Source organism: Prionailurus viverrinus, chromosome C1 (assembly GCF_022837055.1).
Source record: "Prionailurus viverrinus isolate Anna chromosome C1, UM_Priviv_1.0, whole genome shotgun sequence".
NCBI classification, from domain to species: domain Eukaryota; kingdom Metazoa; phylum Chordata; class Mammalia; order Carnivora; family Felidae; genus Prionailurus; species Prionailurus viverrinus.
In genome coordinates this window covers 51,168,462-51,185,985 of record NC_062568.1, presented here as the reverse complement: position 1 = coordinate 51,185,985, position 17,524 = coordinate 51,168,462, and the positions used below count along the sequence as shown (strand labels likewise).

The 17,524-nt window shown below is 41.1% G+C and overlaps 1 protein-coding gene across 2 annotated transcripts in view; it reads right to left on the bottom strand.

Moving 5' to 3' along the window:
- The window catches only part of PDE11A (phosphodiesterase 11A), a 379,748-nt gene that overhangs the window by 64,391 nt on the left and 297,833 nt on the right, over positions 1–17,524 (bottom strand). For both annotated transcript variants that reach the window (XM_047873318.1, XM_047873319.1), the window contains exons 13-15: positions 15,027–15,136; positions 7,342–7,432; positions 3,867–3,967 (exon numbers count right to left, since the gene is read on the bottom strand). In XM_047873318.1, coding sequence (XP_047729274.1) covers positions 3,867–3,967; positions 7,342–7,432; positions 15,027–15,136 — 302 coding nt within the window. The remainder of the gene's footprint in view (positions 1–3,866; positions 3,968–7,341; positions 7,433–15,026; positions 15,137–17,524) is intronic.

Sequence of the window (17,524 nt, the reverse complement as noted above, 5' to 3'; positions counted from 1 at the left end):
AAGTGCCAGAGACAGGAAATAAAAACATTAAAGGGGTATAGGCCTCCATAAATCCCAAATCAAGGAGCATCATTTCAGAAAAAGATCAGCATAGTTAAGTCAATCATGAGGGTCAGAAAACATGCAAAATAAATGGGCTATAAAGCAATGAGATTGTATACCACCATTTATAAGACATACAAGGCATTTATGAGATGTAAGATGTTTATAAGACAGATAACATAGGTATTGTTATCTCTATTTTACGTATGAAGAAAAGAGGCTTGGAGAGGTGAATAATTTGTCTGATAACACACAGCCAGGTAGTGGCAGAGCTGGGATTTTTGTTTTGAAACTATATATTAAAATTAATTAAAATTTATATTTATCAAGGTATTCCATGCACATAGTTAACAAATCAAACAATCCTAAAAAGCACATAATGAAACAAAACAATATTTTCCATATTGCTGCCTGTTTGTCCTTTGACTGTATTTCCCAATGCCTTAATTTTATTTATTTTGGCTATCCTATTTTTTTTTTAATTTTTTTTTCAACGTTTATTTATTTTTGGGACAGAGAGAGACAGAGCATGAACGGGGGAGGGGCAGAGAGAGAGGGAGACACAGAATCGGAAACAGGCTCCAGGCTCTGAGCCATCAGCCCAGAGCCTGACGCGGGGCTCGAACTCACGGACCGCGAGATCGTGACCTGGCTGAAGTCGGACGCTTAACTGACTGCGCCACCCAGGCGCCCCTGGCTATCCTATTTTTAATATCAAGAGCTTTTTCTTCTGTGGTTGTTCCTATTATTTTTTAAAGCATCCTGTTCTTGTTTCATGGATGCAATACATTAGCTGTCTAAAGATATTAATAATCGCTTTGGGGTTTTGTTTTCTTTCTCTCCCTGCTTTCTCTGAATTTCATTTTTTCCCATTTCCTTTGGCTTCTGTATTTCATATGGGAGTCTTTCACAAAGTGTTCTGTGAGCCTTGGTATCTCTTTGTATGTAATGGTCAGGCATTAAAAGGCTGAGCAGCAGTTGTATGTATGTGTCCTCCACACACATTACATGGGACATAGCTATACTAAGAATTGTTCCTTGTTTATATGAAATTCAAATTTAACTAGGATTCTTGTATTTCTATTTGCTAAATCTGACAACCCTGGATTTATGGCTTATGAACTCCTAGCTTCTGGGTGACTGGGCTATGGGTTTTCAATCCAGAGACTTGTTCCATTTCTTTTTATCCCCTGTTCTGGCTCTGTATCTCATTTCTACCTTCTATTTCCCTCAGTCCAGAGTTTGGTCTTTTATTTCTCTAGGGAATAAACCTCTGACTATCTCCAGGGGTAGAGGAAAAAAAGCTAACTGACTATGTTGGGGAAGAACTTTGTGGGTTCTGAGTGTTACATAAACTGACTTTCTATCAATCTTCTTGTCTTAAGCTTTGAGAGTCATATCCCCTTTTCATGGCATTTTTTTTTTTTTTGTCCCTGGGCTCCTAACTAAGGTCTTACAGGGCAAACTATCTTGCTTCTCAGAGATGTTTTACTCTGTGGGTCCTACTTTTCACTTCTGCTCTGCTAAATCAGTAACCATTTGTTGGTCAGTCTTCCGTTTTCCACTTATGTATTGACATCTCTTTTCAGTTGTTGCGTGCCCTCTCTCTTGCAGATTTATGCTTTTATTTTTCTTTAAATTTATTTGGTGTCATTTCAGTGGAGTTTCAGGAGGGAAAGGACACAGACACTTGGGCTCAGTCTACCACGTTTAAGCAGAATGCCAGAATGTGATTTAAATCCAGACCAGTATACTTCCAAAGCCTTTACTCTTTCCACAATACCATGAACTAACTCATTCAGCAGAATCCAACAATAAATACCTAGGGCACAGATTGTTAGTTGTCTACTCCAATATCCCTCCTTCCTTTATTAATAATAGAGCCCCTACTTTTCAGCAGGGCACACAGCTACCCAAAGTAAAGACTTCCTTTCCCAACCTTCCTTCAACCTAGGTTTGGCCAAATGACTAAATTCTGACCATTGAAATGTAAGTGCAACAATTATGTGGAGTTTCCAAAAAACTCTCCTAAAAGATAGCTTGCATCACCTTTTGGCCCCTTTCTTCCTTGTCCCTTCTTCTTTCTGCTTGTTGAAATGTGGACATTCTGGTTGGAGCTTAAGCAGCTATCTTGGACTAAGGTCGAAACCATGTGCTGAAGGTGGCAGCTCGGAAAGATAAAAAGAGCACTGAGTCCCTGATGACTTCATATAGCTACTCTACCAGCTCCAGATTGTGGATCTCCAGATTTCTTCTACGTGACAGAGATGTAGTCCACTATTGTTTTGGGTTTTGTGCCCCTTACAATTGATTCTAATTCTAACTGACACAATAACAAAGGGCAGTTAAGATTTCAAAGGGAGTGAAACAAGCTTCCTAGAAAAGGTGATGGAGGAAATGGACCTTAAAGGAAAATTCAGCTGATGAGGAAGGGCAGGGACAGGATTTCATGCAGAAACAGTATGATTCGGGCATCAGGGCACTGTGTGAGATGTTTTCAAAGTGTAATATGTAGACCAGTCTGGTTAGAGAAGACAAATCATGTAGGAGAGAAGTGGAAGATAAGAAGGAAAAAAGGTTAGGGGCAGATTATGGAGGGCCTTGAAACTTGAACTAGGTTTCCAGGTTGCTTTAAAAGCAATGAAATCACTGAAGGTTTTTGAGATGGAAGTTGGAGATATGTGATTAGAATGTGATGGTTAGACTGAAGAATTCCAGGACCTTCTACATACCTATACAGGTTATATGGAGATGAGGCTAAGGGAATAAATCTGATTTGAGAAAGAATATGGGTTCAAGAACTCATATGTAGGAACAAGGAGAAAAGAAACCTACAAAGAATCCAGGAAAAGAGGGAGAAAAGCAGCTGGATGTTGGGGAAGAGAAGAGGGTAGAAATTGACAATAAGAAGACTGTAAACCTTCAGAGGTCTCAAAGAAGCTAGACAATATCAGAAATGGGTAAAGGAGGACACTGAATCTGAGGACAAGGAAGTTTCTGGTGACCTGTGAAAGAACAATTTCTGTAGAATATGAAGGTGCACATTGGTCTTCAAAGCGTAAGCAGGTGTTAGGAAAATGTGTTCCATTTATTTATTTATTTTTATTTTTTATTTTTTTGTGTTCCATTTATTTTGAAAGGTAGGCAGTAAAAGAAAGGTAAGTTGAAAAGCAATTAAAGATCTCCATCAGATCAAGTGGAAGAATTTTTTAAGGAAGGGAAACTGGTCTTTAAGAGGAAACTATGCATATTGGTGAAGGAAAAGACTTTCAGGCTGCCAAAAGAGGTGGTTTTGCTCTGGTGGAGCAGGTATCAGGGGAAATAAGAGGGATGGAATTTCTAGCTCAGATGGAGGCTTGAACTTTGGGAAAAAGGAGTACAGCTCTTCTGAGAAAGAGAGATAGAGTAGAGGCAAGAAATGAAGACTTGGATTTCAAGTTAACCTTTCCACAACAAATCTTTCATTAGCATCATCAACACCATTTTGGATTTCACCAGAAATAAAATAACCAAAAATAGCAATCTTAGCAAGTGTCTAAAATAAAAATGGCCATCACCTAGTTTCAGAGTCAAAAGTTTCAGACAAAGTTCATTCAACAGAAGAAAGCTATAAATCACGTGATGGTAGCCCTGATTTTCTTGTCTTACAGATACCACCTTAATGAAGTTCATTTAGATAAGGGAAAACAACAAAAAGTTTAGCTCATTTACACATTGACACCAGTGGTAGAATAACAGGCGACCCCCAATATGGACTTGAAAATTAATTACAAGATGAAATTTTAGATATCCATTTGTCAAATAGATCAAATGCCAATACCTACTCAAAGTACAGCGTGAGGTCTGTTGCTAATATTGACTGCTTCAAAAGCTGCATAAGGTCACTATATTCCTTGGAGGACAAATTAGCAAAGATGTTGTGACCCTGTAATGAGAAAGTAAAAAGTCACAAAAGACAACATTAAATCTGAGGTTGTCAATTACATGTCTCCTATATTTAAAAAAAAAAAAGTATGGGAACATGATAAAAACATTTTTTTAAAAAATTAATGAAATTTTGTGCAAATACAAACAGACCCTCTGGAAAACAGCAAAGCCAGAGAGTGCAACCATTTTTGAGGACAACCACCAAGAGGCACTTTATTATTCTTTATTAGTCCTAAATAGAAGACTCTGAAAATGTTTAAACTTGTGTTACTATGGATATGTTTGTGCCAATAACTCCATTTGGCTGCCATTTCCTGTGGAATTGTTGAGCGTAGAAATTGACAAAATATTTGAGAATCTTTCTGACCCTAAAATGAATACTAGTTTCACTAATAAAGACTTAAGTTGGCATTTTGGAAGCACTTGCTATGACAACAAATTACTTCAAGGGGGAGAAAGAAACCTTAGACCAGTGGTTTTTAACTGAGAGTGATTTTGGCAATATTTAGAGACTTTTTTATCATCACTCTGGTTGGGCATGCTATCAACATCTGGTGGGTAGAGGCCTGGGATGCCGCTGAATCTCTGACAATGCATAGGATAGCCCCCACAATGAAGGTATACTGGCCCAGTGTGTCAACAGTGTCGAGTTTGAGAAACCCCGAGTTAAATTGTGAAGATACATCCTAATGAAGTGTGTGGTAAATTCAGTATGTAATTACTGAGTCGCTAGAATGTATAAGATAGTGTTATTGGCATAGTTCTTGGGACTGCTAAGATGACTTTTACCTAGGAAAATTTGTACCTGTATCTCCATACCTTTGGAAAGCACACTTCTTTTCATCAAAATTTGTTTTAGCTACATTAGACAGTTCTGCGATATTTTTAGTAAAGTGAAACAATCCTGTAAAGTGACCAATTCACTTAACTTGCTTTGAAAGTCAGGGGCTTTTCATTTAACAAGTTTTCTTAGCATGAGTTATGAACTCAAAATCATGTGGCCTGGGAACCGGAGGGGTTTTAAAGTGGGTGCTGGGAGCCAGAAGATAGTATGGAAGGAAGGGGCAGATGACTGCCTGAGAATAAACTATTCTCCACTAAGAGGTAAATTAATTCTTTCAGGGAACCAGAATATCAATTAGCAAATTACTTCTTACCAGCTACCAGATGATAATCTCCTTCCCTGAGTTAATTTATCTCATTGGGTGAACCCTCCACTCCTTTAAGACTAGAGTATATTGGTTCCACCTGGGACCAGGTCCAAAATTAATAATAATTTTCAAATGAACTCTTCCAGACCCTTAATTCAGCCATTAAGAAGAAGACAAGTAAGTAAAGGTAGACCAAGCCATAATTCTGCCCAGGTTTCTTCGCCTGAGCCTTCCCCCATGGATCAATCATAGGTTGGTGCTCTGGGGCCTGGAAGAAAGTGGTTGGAAGCTGTGGAAAAGTCATCACCTGGATCCAGACAATGGCTAGCATCTCCCAGTGAAAGAAAATAGCTTTATGAGTAAGTTACAGTCAAAACTATGTGGAGTTCAGGAGAAAGCTGGTCTGAATTTGAGGATCTTGATCTTTTTGTGAGAGAGTGCGTTTTAACAGTTTTAAAGAACATATAGTAACTGACACAATTTACAGCTAACAGAGTGATAAAGCTAGCCAGATAGGCTTTGATAAAACAAAACAGTTAATTTGCAGTCAGTGTATTGTTTACATGCAAATTGGCCTTCTACAGTGCCTCAAGGGTTTGGTCCCTGAAACAGATTTGTGTCCCTGAAATACTGCTTCTACTGTCATTTACATTTATGGAGGAGTGGTACTGATGAAAAGAAAACCAAGTGTGGAGGGAGAAAGGTCTGGAGTAGCCTGCCTCAGGCCTCTGCCTCATTTAAAAAGCAGGGTGCATTTTTGCCTTTCTGATGCGCAGGGCAGGGGTGTGTGTGGGATAATAGCCAGACCAGAACCCACACAACAGTTGCTCAGGATGAATTTCCATTGTCATTATTCTGTGTTCTTTACAGAGAACCCCGGAGTGAAGGACAGCCAATGTGTTTTATTTGTATGAAGACAAATTCTGAGTTAGTGAGGTTTGTTTTTCCCAATGAGACAAACAAATGACCTTCCAAGAAAACCCTAACATCCTGTTTATAATCCCCGTTATTACAAAGGTGGGAGTTTCTGGGGTCTGAGGTGTAAACTCATCATATTGCCAGTACAGAAAAGACAGTCTGCACCCAAGCTCCAAGCTCCTCCTAACCCTCCCTCCCTCTTCCATAGCGCTCAGCTCAAACATGGCTTCCATAGGAAAATTCCAGAGCTGCAGAGGCTGGGATGATGGTTTCTGTCAGAGTTACTGAGAGGCTAACCCTTGATGTTTCATTCCCAACTGAAAATACATCTCCCTCAGCGGGTTTGCCCTTCCCCAGTTGCATTCGGGTTCCAGAGTGCTGACTCTCCTTTATGGGGTCGAAGAAGGCTTTTGTGATATTGCAAAAGACATGCTTTCTCAAGATAGGCTGGAGGGAAAAAAACCCTCCATATTTAATGATGCTATTCCAGCGAAGCAGGGCCTTAATGATGATAATAATAATAATTAATGGCACAGCTAGCGAACTGACAAATAATGGGGAACAGATGATCCCTTCTTGGCCTCAAAAAAAAAAAAAAAAAGTCTGTACGCCTGCAGAAAATTAAACAGATCCTTTCCTGGCAATTTAAAACTCAGATGCCTCAGCCGGAGTCAGTTAGTGGTTTTTCTTTTTCTCTGTGGAGAGCTAAAAGTACACAAGTCCAACTATGTCTAACTCCTGCATTGCGACATGAAGCAAAATAAGGCATATGGCTTTAGCCTTGGGTCTCAAGTTTAGCTGCAATTCTCACTTTCAGACTGCTCCGACCAGCAATTTTGGGTTCTTTTTATCTTTCATAGCTTTCTCAATTGTGCTAATAAAGTGTAATTTTCTCACCCTGTTTCTATTTCTACCATCTTGTAAAATGGCTTCGACTTTTGCAAAATGGGAATGTGGGCCACTCACTACTTGGGTCAAGTCACTCTGCCAGTGGCTTCTGTGCTCCTTAAAGAAAATAAGCCCATGCTCTGGTGACAAGCTATAAGCCGTCTTTTCTGCTAAGTGAATCTGAAAAGTCTCCTTACCAATAATGAAACCCAAATGAATCAGCTCAGGAAGAACTGAATAAGGTTCTTGGTCAGGCATCTGAAAGGATTTTAAAAAGCCACCAAGAAAAGCAATAGTTTCGCCTAAAAAAACTTGTCTCTTTTCTCTGTATCTATGTGTGGCACTACAAAGAAAGAAGGAGCAAACATTGTTGTATTGGTTTTCTGAGAAGGGGAGCAGAGTATTAGGCCTGTACCTCACTTTGAAGGATCATCACAGCATGGTTAAAATGGTGATGCTCCAGGGTAGCAGAAGTTCCATACAGTTGGGCCAGGGCAGAGCCGCTCCTGAAAGAGGAGAGAAGCGTGAGTGACCAGGGCCCTCCACCCGCCAACGATTCTCCCACGCCATTTCTTTGGATCAGACTGCTTTTCCTGCTTTGGCAAAGGAACACGAGCATATATATTCTTAGGAAACCGGGTACTTCACTCATCCACGAAGTAAACTTTTCAAAAACCTTCTATGTGTTAGGCTAGATCCCGTGGATGATAAAATAGATAAGACACAGGCCATGTGGCTAAGAAATTCAGATGAGATGTGGTCATAAGATAAATAATGCACATAACACAAATACCATAGAAAGCGTTCCATGTCCAATCGAAGTGCTTCAGATGTTCCAAGGACAAAAGACAGAATTTGTAGCTTAGGGGATCAGGGTGCACTTCATGAACTAAACTGTATGTAGCTTCCGAGTGTTCACAACAACTAACTGTCCTATACCCAATGTATTTGCCTTTCCAGGGGAAAAGCCCTTGGGAATATTATGCAGAGTCCATTGAACCACTTTACAGGTAAGGCTGACAAGCTTCTCCTATGATTTCCCAGCTCATAGTCCCACTGTATCTCAGAGTAGAACTCTGGAAAGTTCCCTGGATTTGGAATCAGACCCTAGCTCTTGGAAAAAGCTTTGGACAGTTACTTGGGTGCTTTAAGGCTCAGTTTCTTGGTCTCTAAAATTGTGAAAATGCTATCTACCTCCTGTTATTTATGAAAATGTAATAAAATACTTGGAAGTGCTTATCATTATACATGACATGTAGTAGACTGCAGTCTATTAAATCAATTAAAACCCATATCAATTTCCATTTTAAATACTTGAAAAAGTTACTTTGAATTATCTGTAAATTCTGCTTATGCAGAACCAGTTAATTCTCAATAATATCAGTTCAGCAAAGTTTTCATTGGACATGTTCAAGTGTGTTCATTTCCAGCTCTTGTGGAAGGATTAGGATTTAGAGCATCTTAAGAGTCAAGAGAGATCCAGAGAATCCTATGGTTTAAAGGGCAATCACGGCAATCAGAGTCCCTGTGTTCTTTCCTGCTCATTCCAGGGAGTTTGGACATCAAAAGGGCAATTTGGCCTTTTCTTGGAAATGCCGGAGACTGACAGCTCACAGTCTGCACTGCTAATGAGAGGAGCCAAGAACTGCATATACGTGCAACATGAAGGATTTTGGTCCTAAGCTGCCCTCCATCTCCACTGTGAAGCAGCCCAAGATCACAGCCAGATCAGGGGCCCAGGGGCCCATAATCTTGGAGAGACTCAGAGCTGACCACATGCTGGAGAAACACAGGGTTAGGTTCCATAGGTATCATCATGAATAGAGTTGCTAAGGGGGAGGGTGGTAACTACATTTTAATCAGGTATGTGTTGTTTCTTTAAATCTTACCTTCATCTATACCATTTAATAAGTGCAAAATTGTTAGGCTAATCTTAGTAACCAGTGATCAATTAATATTTAATTTTAGTTAACTATTTTCTATCAGAGTTCCTTTTTATGAAAATACATTTTTCAAAATGCACACTGGGTGCCTTTGTTTTGGATTTTGAAATTCCAGGATGTTTTATGTGCATATCATATAGCTGATTGCCTGGCATGGAATAGGTGCTTAAAAAAATATTAGCTACTTGGTGGGGCGCCTGGGTGGCTCAGTCAGTTAGGCATCTGACTTGGGCTCTGGTCATGAACTCATGGTTAGTGAGTTTGAATCCTGCATCAGGTTCACTGCTGTCAGCGCAGAGCCACTTTGGGATCCTCTGTCCCCCCTCCTTTTTTTCTGCCCCTCCCCCACTCTCTCTCAAAAATAAATAATAAATTAAAAAAATATTAGCTGCTTGGCTAATAAGCTTACAGTAGTATGGCTAGAGATTATAGTTCAAACTTGAAGGTTGGCAGCAAAAAGTATGTTACCATATATATATATATATACATATATATATGGTATATATATATATATATAATATATACAAATTGTATATATATATGTGTGTGTGTGTATATATATATATATATACAAATTGTCGATACATATATATCTCCAAATTGTGGATATCCATATTATATATCTGAATTTCATGAGCACAGGAATATTTATACATGTGATTGTTTATGAAGCTCATTGTTGATTAGGTCATCCCGACATACTGAAGACTTTCATTTGTGGACAGGTGACACACCGAGAAGAGACTTATTAAAAAGAAAAGTCAAAGTGAAAATTCTTTCTGTACAGGCACTTTGCTCAGGCACCAAGAAATAAATGTGCAAAAACGTGCATAAGTTCTCCAGATATGGCTTATGGGAAAGTTTTAAAAGGAAAACTATGAAAGGTAATTAGGAAATTGAGAATTGCTGGGAGGTGGTGAGGAATGGGATTAGGCTGTCATGGCAGATTAATGTGCCCCAGGATTTCACTTCTGGGACCTGGCCGAAAGCGACAAGATGGGTTTTCATTCCCAATAAATGAGTATAAGAGATTATGCTAGAAATGAATAGAAGAAGTCTCCTAGGAGAATATACTACAAAGCTGCTTGGTACTGATATTTAATCATCGGGGGCAGCTGTAATGGAGACGGGGGGGATGAGTGGGAAATGCTGTCCCTGGAGAAAACGGGAGAGAGGTGTTCACAGAGCAATTGCTAAGCATGGTGGTATGGTGGCCCTCTCTACCTATTGATTATTCATTGCACGTGCTCCAATACTTAAAAATTAAGAATAAAATATGAAAATGCAAAGGTTCACTCATCAGAAAGGCTAAGAGAATAAATCATATTGTGCTATAACTAAAGTCACAACTTTTTATTATAGAGGCATTTTGCATTTTATATAGTAATTTGTCCCTTGTTAAATGTCTCTTGTTTCTTTATAGCCTTATATATGAATAAAAGGTACTGTATGCTTTGCCACGTAATAACTGGTGCATTTAAATCTATTTCCAAATCACTTGAAAGGTTGGAATTATACTGTGACTACTTTTAGGGAAGGGACTGTTTGTTATGCTTCTTTATTTCTCCCACAATGCCTAGCACAGAGCCTTGCACAAAAACAGCACTCAATGATTGTGGAATAACAAAGGAAATAAGGACTAGATTTCTTCCTATGGCTTTTCTAAACAATGGCACGCTTACTGAATAAGTGTTATTCTAATCAATAAAAAGGTAACCCCTTCACCATGATTTAAAAGGTCTCTTTCAGTATTCGCTGTTGAAGGACATTTTAACAAGAGGGTGGGTGGTGGTGATGTTTGGTATCCTAAGTTCAAAAGGAACTCTCTTAGGTAGAAGCAGGGCTGATAGACATCCCGTGAGCTGGTTAAGTTGTGTACGGGATTAATCGTCTTGAGGAAACATGTCAGACTGTCTTGGAACAGTAGATTTTGATCATGTGGTATAAGGATGCAAAAAAGAAAAACCAAAAACCCCAAACCCCTGAACTTTGAATTCTAATATCAGCAATCAGCAACTTAACCCTTATCTCATATGTTGAAAGTTGTTTAATCTTACACCAGTCACTTGAGACTTGGGAACTGTGGTGTTCCCACATAGACATGGGGTGTCTATCCGATCAGATGGGGCCCCCAGATGTGGGGGGATGATAGGTGGAAGCCAATGGCGTTGGTGGTGAAAAAATTCACCTGAGGCTGAAGAAAGGATAGAAGTTTATTGGATACACTGCAAGACAGCAGAGGGAGAGGCTGTCTGCAAGGAGGCAGTGGGTGGGGGCTGTTTTTAAAGGGGGAAGATGAGGAAGTATGGTAAAGTATGGAATTCTCCCTTTTTTGGCAACGGTGCCTGGTTGTAAGTAGCCCATTGGTCAGTTAGGATATTTGCAGGTGGGTCGATCACCTGATGGGATGGTTTGCATTCAGCCGGGTGGTCACTATGGGCACTTCCTACATCCCATTGCTCAAGCCTGTTTGCCTAAAAGTGGCCTCTACAGGGACCCCTCAGTTTCCATTTTTGTAAAGTTAAGGTGTTGAAAAATATGACTACCAAGGTCTAGTTCATTTCTAGGATTTTTTATGGCTCTGTGTCTTGATTTGCTGGATGTCAAAATATATTGTAGTTTTCCAGAGCTCACATATATGGCAAGTCAGCTAATAACCTGGAAGCTTAAAGGCCCCAAATAAATAATACAAAGTCATGAAAGGGAATATGATGCGGTGGTTAAGCAATGGCTTTTGGAATCAGATAGCCTGGGTCCAAACACTGTTGTGCCACATTCTGGATGCATGAATCTGGGCAAGTTACTTCCCTGAGGCTCAGGCCTTCCCGGTTAAATGGAGACAAAGATATCTACCCTACAAGTATGTTGGTGAGCACTGGAGGTAGGATACAACAAGTACATTGTAGTACTTCTCATTGTCTCAGGCACTGTCAGTTGTAAAAAACAGAAATCAATTAGAAGCAGCTTCATTAAAGAGGTTGATTAAATGATAAAAGGAACTTTGAGGGAACCCAGTTATCACAAGTGTGGCTGGGTCTCCTGGCAATGGAGTAGAGATGTGGAAAGCCAGGGATCAAGTCTGCTTTTTCTGTCTCCAGGGTTGTATAATCTTTTTTTTCTGTTTCTCTATGAATATCTACTTTCTTCTTCTCTTCTCTCTGCAGACTCACTTTCTTGTTTCTCTTATCTATTTCTGTCATCACAGCTTTCCCAAAATGGCAGCCTACAGCTCCCAAGTCTCTGTGATCCACAGCTTGGATCTCAACAGATAACTGAGTCAGTATCATGGTAATCCAACTCTGAATTCCTGGTATATGAAATATGATTAGCTGGTTTTAATCAGGTGTATATTCTTGGTCCAAAGACCTGAGAGGTCAATTAGCAAAAAGGACTGCCTTTCTCAGGGTGACACACAGGCTCTCTCTGGAAGGGGATGTTGGTATCTGAGAACAAGTATTGTGCACTTGACTCTTAAAAGAACCCACAAGGTGCTCAGTCTGGCTTTATGAACATAATTCTAACACATTTATCTCCTCTTTATGCATAAGTGGCAGAAAGGTAGGGGGCTGGAGACAGGGGGCTAAAGGAAGATACACTGACTATGATGGTACCTCAGAGATAAAACCCAGGGGGTGATGCTTTCGGAGGCGTTTGGGGCAAGAAGGAGAAGAAGGGCATTCCAGGATAGAGAAGCAGCATACCCGGGAGCAGAGAGAGGTGAACTAACATGACCCCATTGAGGACACCAATAGCCCCTGTGTCTGGGACACTGATGCATTGATGGGGGGTGGGGGTGGGAGGAGTGGGTGCTGGGCCAGGAAAATGGGCAGGAGCCCAACTGAAAAGGGCCTTCAGGGGGGCTAAACCAAGTAATTTGAACATTATCCTGAAAGTCACAGGAGGCCAGTGAATGTTTTTTAAGCAGGAGAGTGACTTAGTCAGCTTTGTGAATTACAAAGATTATTCTTGAGTGCCAAGGGGGTAGGGGGGAGACTGGAGGAGGGAATATGGGTTGCTTGCTGTAGCAACCCAGGATGGGTGCAAAGAAGCACTAGTTACCCAACAATGCAGATATGTCAGTTTTGGGGTGGTAAGAAGAGAATCTGGGTGACTGGTGGATTTCTGGCCCTGCTATTCACTAGGATAGAGGAAAAGAGAGAGGTGTAGAGGCAAAGACTGAGACTGAGATGGCTGTGGGGCTCCAATAGGAAGACAGAGTTCCTGGAAGGAGGGAGTGACAAAATGTGGCTCATGGCAAGAAATGTCAAGAAAGAAGGCCAAAAAGAGTGTCCATCAGCTTTGGGAACAGGGGCCATTGGTGGGCTCCCCTGGGAAGGTGGAACTGGACGGCCATGTAGGAGGCGGGGGTTGAGGAAGTGAAGACAACAACAGACAACCCTCCAAGAAGACTGACTGGAAAGTAAGGGAGAGAGAGAGAACCGAAGCCGGAGGGAGAAGTAGGGTTGGAGGCAGGCTTCTTCAAGATGGTGGAGAATTGCTCACATTAACAGGATGCTGAGCGCTAGTAGGAATGGAAAAGAGACACAAGGCAGAGGGAGGAAGATTGATGGAGCAGGGTCCCATGGGAGGGGGCAAGGAAAGCCCCCAAAGCTGAGGTGGAGGGATTAGTCTCAGACAGGAGACGGCACAGCCCTTTGGTTGAGATAGGACGGAAGGGTGAAAGGATGGGGCCAGACAGATAAGTTTCTACATGGCAGGGGAGGAAATTGAGGGAGGGCTCAATTGATGGCCTCAATTTTCTCCGTGAAGGAGGAGGCAAGGTGATCTGCTGAGTGGTGTGGGGGCAGTGGTAGACAGGAGGTGGTTTAGGAAGGGAGAACAGTTTGGTCCACATAACTGCTAAAAGCAAGCGGGGATGGAGCTGGCTAGGGACACAGAAAGATCTGTGGGGAGTATAGCGCCTCCAGCTGAGCTGGGACAATACATATTTGGCATATCTCAGACTCTCGCAATTGTGACATTTTCTCCCAAAGCCTGTAAAAGTCTAGGTAGAGTAGCAAGAAACTGAATTGTTTGATTGTACTGGTGCTGAGTTTTTGCACAGTGGATGTCACAGAAGGTTAAGAGGGTCAAGAAATGGTAGGATATTGAGAAAAGAGGGTTAAAGTGAGGGGTTATAATAGGATCCAGGATGCAGAGAGAAGTTTATAAAATCAAAATTCATTTGATTGGGAGGATATGCAAAGAGCCAGGAGTCCAAGGCCCCAATAGGTCAAAGTTTGGGGAACAAAGGGAGTGATGCTGTTGACATACAGTGGGCTATTGATGTTCACGTTATGGAGGCAGACCTGTTCGGGGGCTTGGAAATCAGTTATCTGACAGTTAATCTTGCCTCTTTGCTGAAGCCTTTCTTAACTTCTCCATCCCCAAAAGTTTTGCTCCAGCCTCTGAACCCACGTGTCATTTTGTTTGCAAACAGGTAGTAAAATGAACACTAAAACTGGACCTCAATATAAGTCAGGAGATTGGGGTATTTGGAAATAAGACCACAGTGTGAGCCACCAAGTAACGGCAGGTTATTTCGACCAGTCCAACTTGCTTAGGGGCACATTATTCTGTCTGTGCACATTAGGTGCTCACATGTTCCCAGGATTGATGCAATTCCTTTGTTTGCTTCCCACCTTTCTGTGGGCAGAGGGATGGGAACAGCAGAGACCGTATTCCTGCGTTGCTTTAGTTCACTGCAGTTTATAGAACACCCACCATTAAAGAACCTGCAAGAGAGTCTGCTGGGAGAAGAAACATATTCTGCTTCATAAAATTTCCGAAGGCCACTTTTATTTTAATAGTCTCAAAACCTGATTTTGAGAGTAGCAAGTCCAAGATGCTTATAATGCCATGAAGGCAAATATTCCGGAAGGAAAAAAAAATAGGCCTTTTAAAATCTGAGCTTTGTTATCTGACTGAGGTCAACAGAGACAGACCAAATCAACAAGCATGACATGAAGGGCAAATTTGCAATTAAAAGAAGAATAGGGAATTATAAAGATGGATGAGCCCCATGACATGCACACCCAAGCCTGCATGGCCTTGGCCTCGGATGCCAGAAATTAATGCTTTACTCTTTAGCACTCGTCACCTTTGGCTCTGAACAGAAAGGCAAATGCATTAAAATAACAACAATTAGAACACTTACTTAGCTTGGAAGGCATTGTTGGTTCCCCTGTGGTCGAGGTCATGACACAGGCATCCCACAATCACTGCTAAAATTTCCACCTCGGTCAGAATCTCTTGAAACCCTGCGGTCTGGAAAGAAGGGGAAATGGCCACAGTCACTACTCAGGGCAGGGAGAATGGATAAGGTTCGTCTGCTGAGCAACAATCAGCTGTTTCCATACTCACATCATTTAAGGAAATGATTAACTGCCACCCCCCTTTGATGGCAGTCAGTTGGGTGGTCAGTTGCACAGCCTAAGGTCCCCACAGTGATGGATTAGCTGGCTGTCATGGTGGCCCACACTGGCACACCAGGACAAAGTTCAGATTATTTTGTTCCCTTTTTAGAGAGGAGATTGCACTATCCAGATACAGTGACAGTTTGGCAGAGGCCCAGAGCAAAATGTGTTTTGTGATTCTACATTGCAGTGAGGAGTGTCTAGTGGTAGGAGGAGAAAGGGGGGCTGTGAATTTAGAAGCGGATGCTATACCCACCAGCTGCCACTTAAATGAGGGCAGGCAAAAGAGAACACCTTAAAATATATATATATATATATATATATATATACACACACATATATATATTTATTTAAAGAAGCAACTTAAAAGTACTCAAATTGTTACATGATAGTATTCTAGAAGTTGTCTTATGAATACCTTAATTCATATTAGCTTGGAGGACAGATTAAATTTATACAGATAATAAGGCAGGTTATATCTTGAAAACTAGGGTTTGGGAGAGGATTTGGCAACCCAGATTGAGAATCAGGTAGAGTATCTTATTACACAGAATCCTTTTTTTTTTTTTTTAATTTATTTATTTTTGAGAGGGAGAGAGGAGAGAGAGAGAGGGAGAACCTGTGAAGGAGCAGGGGAGGGGCAGAGAGAGAAAATCGCAAGAAGGCACTGTGCTGTCAGCTTGAACTCACGAACTGTGAGAACATGACCTGAGCCGAAATCAAGAGTCCGACACTTAACTGACTGAGCCACCCAGGTGACCCTAGAATCCGTTTTTATTGGCCTCTGGTAGCATGCTTATGAAATGCCTACGCTCAGTGTGAGATATTTGGGGAGTAGTGGGATATAATTACAGAACCAGGATTCTTTGGTTCCTGCTGTCCTTTGGTTAGTTTGGAAGAGACAGTAAGCCTCTGGAAACACAAATCTATGCATTTTCTTGACCCAAAGCCTTTATGTCTTCCCCCTTGTACTTAGTTAAGTCTCCCATTTCATTATTTATTAAAATCTTTATCAGAGGGCAAGAGGAAGGGAAAGTAGGGTTCAAACTGCTTCCTTTCTCATGTATATTTTTTCCCCAAACTCAGGACCACTAGATAGTATCTCTTCTCTTAGAGCAATAAAAACTTTGTTTTTTAATTAATTATGATTTTATTGCAGAAATAACTGAATAAGTTTCTGTGTTGACAGTTTTATTTTTAAAAATTAAGTTGGGTTCTCTGCTACATTCAGAAATACACGTAATTTCACTAGCATAGCAAATAGGAATGTTAGTAAATTGTTGATGGGGGGAATGCAGTAGTCCATATCAAAGCTGTGTGTGCCCCTTCATTTTAAAATTTGGAGTTGGCTGTTGGTTTTAAGTTAATTTTATTTTACTTTAATGTATTGCCTGAATAGTTAAAAAAAAAAAATCGTAGTGAGAGACTTAGGATCAAAAACAGTAGTCCCTCATCCTTCCCCTTTCCTGATTCCCAAAGGCACCTAATCTTTTCCTAATTTGGTAATTATTTTCTACCATATTTCTATATAGTATGTACATATTATTAGCACTTGGTTAGTCATTAAGTGCCTATACCGTCCTTCCTATATGCCGACACTCTCCTAAGAACTCTACAACTGTTTAACTGACTTAATTCGCATCACAGCCGTGTGAGGTAGAAACCACAGTTATCCCCAGGTAAGAAGAAACAGAGGCACAGAGAAGCTACGTAATGTGCCTAGGGACTTGGAGCTAGTACGTGGCAGAGGCGGGCCAACTCCCAGCATACAGGTGCCAGAGTTTGCTCTTAAACACTGATGTCTTGTGATGGGTGAGAATTATCTTCACACGTACTCTCTTCCCTCCCCCACACTCACAATGCAATCCAGATACAGCGCTTTCCTGATCTGCACTCTATTCATAGACACTGCTGAGCCAACTAGGATCTGGGGCTTGTTTCCCTTCTGATGTGAATGTTTTTATTTCCTGGAGTGAAGATTTCTTTGAACATCTGAGTCTTCTCACATCCTACACAGCTCTCCAAAGGGGCACACCATTTCTTAGATGCCTTCCCGTCCTGGGGGCACCCTGTGGTCTGTGGTCTGGATTCTCTGTCTGCTGCCAGCTTTTCTCTCCCAGGGTTGACCTCCAGGCTCTTGCATCCCACATCTCTGTCCTTCTTCATTTCCCCCCTCATTTCGCAGGAGCACATCTGCCAGTGGCGTCGTGAGAAAGGGTATTAACTTTTCAACACTGGG